The following is a 4,122-nucleotide window of genomic DNA, read 5'->3' on the forward strand; positions in this document are numbered from 1 at the left end:
GTGCCCCGGTGACTAACATCACTTCAGTAACTCAGTTCCATTTTGGTTTTGGTTCCCCCCACTCCCTCCCTCCAATGTGACAGACATGGGGAAACTCTTGTGATTGTCTTTCTCTTATGTGATTCTATCCTAACTTTGTGACACTCCATTGGCTGCTGGCATTGAAAACCTGTGTTTATGGGTTTGACAAATTGTCATAGTACGACCGCAAAATGACAAGAGGTTAGAGAATTAATCCTGTGCTGATAAGTGAATTGGTCATCACTGCTTTGGCGCTTCACTTTCAACTGTAATTCAGTATTTGTCACCTCAGAAACTCCTCTCTCTCTCTATATATATATATTTTTTTTTTCTCACTCTCTTGTTGGGCCTAAAGGTGACTTTTCAGAAATACACTTTGTACTCTAAAAATAAGAATTGTTTGTTGTGTTGCTTTTAATCTCAATTTCAGAAGTCTGCTTCTTCTCTAATGAATTTATATCAAAGTATGTATGCCTGTTGGAGATTGTAGGATGTTTCTCTCCTACTAAGTCACACACCATGAAGTTATTATCTATTCATTTCTGCACTCATGTCTTCATGTCTTCATGTCTCCATGTCTTCATGTCTTCATGTCTCCATGTCTCCATGTCTCCATGTCTTCATGTCTTCATCTCTTCATGTCTTCATCTCTTCATGTCTCCATGTCTCCATGTCTCCATGTCTTCATCTCTTCATGTCTTCATGTCTTCATCTCTTCATCTCTTCATGTCTTCATCTCTTCATGTCTTCATCTCTTCATGTCTTCATCTCTTCATGTCTTCATGTCTTCATCTCTTCATGTCTCCATGTCTTCATCTCTTCATCTCTTCATGTCTTCATCTCTTCATGTCTTCATCTCTTCATGTCTTCATCTCTTCATGTCTTCATGTCTCCATGTCTTCATCTCTTCATGTCTTCATCTCTTCATGTCTTCATCTCTTCATGTCTCCATGTCTTCATCTCTTCATGTCTTCATCTCTTCATGTCTTCATGTCTTCATCTCTTCATGTCTCCATGTCTTCATCTCTTCATCTCTCCATGTCTTCATCTCTTCATCTCTTCATGTCTTCATGTCTTCATCTCTTCATGTCTTCATGTCTTCATGTCTTCATGTCTTCAACTCCTCTCAGTTTGTCACACGTCCCCTTGTTACTTACTGTATCTAAATATTTAAAAAAATTTTTTATCTTTCTTCCCTCCCCTTCGTCCTCTTATCCTCTGTTGTCCTCCCCCCTTCTCCTCCCCATTCCCCCTTCCTCTCTCTCTCCCTCTCTCTTTCTCTCCCAGGCGAGTGATGTGCGGTGCGAGTGGTGTGTGTGTTTAGCGAGAGCGTGAGCCAACGAGTGAGAGCAGTGTGTGTGGAGTGAGCGAGTGCAGAGCGAGCCACTCACACGGAGCATGCCTCTGCGTCCTGCAGCCGGCAAACATGAGCCACCCAGCTCTCCACAGCAGGACCAGCACACACACTCACACCCCTACACACACACCAACGGCAGCCAGGGGGCCAGCTCTGACAGCGGCAGCTCACGGGAAGAGGACAGCGGCATTCCCGTTTCTGTCAGTGTTTTCTCTTTCCGTCCCACTCGGGAGCGGAGCCCCAGTGCAGGAGGAGGCATGGCGCAGGACAAGGGCAACACGTTGGTGATCCGCATTGGAATACCGGACCTGGCACAGACGGTGAGTTACAGCCTCACTTTCATACTGTTGGACTGTTACTGTTATTGAGGGAGAGAGCTACTGGTGCCTCTCTCCCTCTATACCATTCTGTTGCATCTATATTCTCCTATCCTCTCTCGCTGTTCCCTATACTCTCTCTGCAGCCTGTTCTCTTTGTGTTTCTCAGTCTTTCTCTCTTTCTCACTCTCGCCTATTCTATTCTATTTGCTCTTCAGATTGTTTCCTTCCTCTTCTTCTCCCTGTCTCTTTCTCCCTGTCTCTTTCTCTCCCTCTCTATTCTATATCTCTTTTTCTCTCGCTAATAAATCTCTACCTCTTCATTAGGTCAGCTGCAGCTGACTTTGACAACTGGGCTCTTGACAACTGGGAGAGGGGGAGGGAGGAGTAAACCGATGGATGGAAAAGGGAGGGAAAGAGGACGGGAAAGGTATAAGGAGACAAGTAAAGGTGTAGAGAAGACATGTGTGTGGCATTGTTAATTCAGAGAGCAGGGGGAAGAGTTTTCTCTGAACTGTCAAGCTTATATATTCTGTGTGTGTCCTATGTGCACGTCATTTGTGTATGTGCATGCATAAGTGATGTGGAGGTGTTTCCCCTGGGGCTTGGGGGTGGGGATGTCTCCTGGGATGAAGGTTCACTGTTTCAGGCTTTGACTGATATCCTAGGCCCTGTTCCCCTGTGCTCTGGCTCTCTACCTGCCAGCTGCCTGCTTGCTACCTGCTGCTGGTTGTTGTCTGGCTAAATGACTGCAGAACCCCTGCTCAGATCCCTTCAAGCATTTCTCACACCTCACTATGCATGGATCCCTTCTCTGAGCTACTGTATGTGTCTGTGTGTGATCATAAATGTGTGCCTGTGTATGTGTCCCTGTGTGTGCCTGTGTGTGTGGCAGATGTTGGCAGTAGGTTGCAGAAGGTGGCAGGGGACAGAGCAGATGTCCAGATGCTAATAAGGCTGTGTGTGTTTCAGCCCCCCCTCTTCTCTTTCTCTCCCCTCTCTCCTTTCACCAGCCAGATGGACTTAGAGCACAGGGCCTGAGTGACAGACTGACAGTTACTAATGAGAGAGAGAGATGGAAAGAGGACACTCAGGACAGGGAATTCCCTTATCGTCATCTCCCTCTCTCCACTGCAGGGCTGTTTGGGGCCGTAGAGGTTGGAGAAGGTTGTACTAAGTTGATTTATGGTTAATGGAATCTATTAGCTTTCACCCACACACATGCTATTGAAATCAAACTGCACTGGAATGGTAGAAAATATCATTTCTGTGTTTGTGAAAAATCTATAGAGAGCCATGTAAAAGGCATCCCAGCCAGGTTTGATTGTTGTACATGAAATGGTACTCCTATGGCATGTTGTGGCAGGTCATGTGTAATAGAATTCTTAATGGAGGGAACTCTATGTAACTACAGTATATACTGTGTACAATGCTGTAATCCCAATGGTATTACAACTAAAGTATACTGTTGTATGAGCCTGAGGCCAGAGTGGCTGTTACAATAATCATCATGCTTTATTGCTTCATCTAAACCATTAGGAGGTTTAGGAAATGTCTGACCAGAGGGTCAAGCTGAATCAGTACTTCACCAAAGGGAACAAAGCCTAGTAGGGGAAGTAGAATTATGGAAATGTTGTTCCCTGCTTGTCCCTCCCACACGCTCACACATTCACTATGAGGTCGGGTTTCAAACAACGAAAGAAAAAGAAAGTTAAAGCAGAATTGTATCTGTAGTCAGCGGGAAGGAATGGAGTCATGTTATTTACATCAAAGCCCCTGCAGATGATCGTAGATGAGTCATATGACTTATTAAAGTGTGTGATATGAATTCACTGAGGAAGGAATTGACTCAGACGTCTTTCTAAGAATGAATAATAGAGTAATGTGAATGTAATAGAGTCCCACAGTTGTCTGGTCAGGGACAGCTAGCTCTGTAGCAGAATCCACTGGTCAGGGACAGCTAGCTCTGTAGCAGAATCCACTGGTCAGGGACAGCTAGCTCTGTAGCAGAATCCACTGGTCAGGGACAGCTAGCTCTGTAGCAGAATCCACTGGTCAGGGACAGCTAGCTCTGTAGCAGAATCCACTGGTCAGGGACAGCTAGCTCTGTAGCAGAATCCACTGGTCAGGCACAGCTAGCTCTGTAGCAAATCCACTGGTCAGGGACAGCTAGCTCTGTAGCAGAATCCACTGGTCAGGGACAGCTAGCTCTGTAGCATAATCCACTGGTCAGGGACAGCTAGCTCTGTAGCAGAATCCACTGGTCAGGGACAGCTAACTCTGCAGCAGAATCCACTGGTCAGGGACAGCTAGGTCTGTAGCAGAATCCACTGGTCAGGGACAGCTAGCTCTGTAGCAGAATCCACTGGTCAGGGACAGCTAGCTCTGTAGCAGAATCCACTGGTCAGGGACAGCTAACTCTGCAGC

At 46.0% G+C, this 4,122-nt stretch overlaps 1 protein-coding gene across 2 annotated transcripts in view; it reads left to right on the forward strand.

Annotated features, from left to right (window-relative positions):
- The first annotated feature begins 1,328 nt into the window (after positions 1-1,328).
- Positions 1,329-4,122, forward strand: part of LOC112218979 (SH3 and multiple ankyrin repeat domains protein 3-like) — a 273,940-nt gene continuing 271,146 nt past the window's right edge. For both annotated transcript variants that reach the window (XM_042301595.1, XM_042301596.1), the window contains exon 1: positions 1,329-1,698. In XM_042301595.1, the coding sequence (XP_042157529.1) occupies positions 1,420-1,698 (279 nt within the window). In that variant the 5' untranslated portion in view covers positions 1,329-1,419. The remainder of the gene's footprint in view (positions 1,699-4,122) is intronic.

This window comes from Oncorhynchus tshawytscha, linkage group LG19 (genome assembly GCF_018296145.1).
Source record: "Oncorhynchus tshawytscha isolate Ot180627B linkage group LG19, Otsh_v2.0, whole genome shotgun sequence".
Classification (NCBI taxonomy): domain Eukaryota; kingdom Metazoa; phylum Chordata; class Actinopteri; order Salmoniformes; family Salmonidae; genus Oncorhynchus; species Oncorhynchus tshawytscha.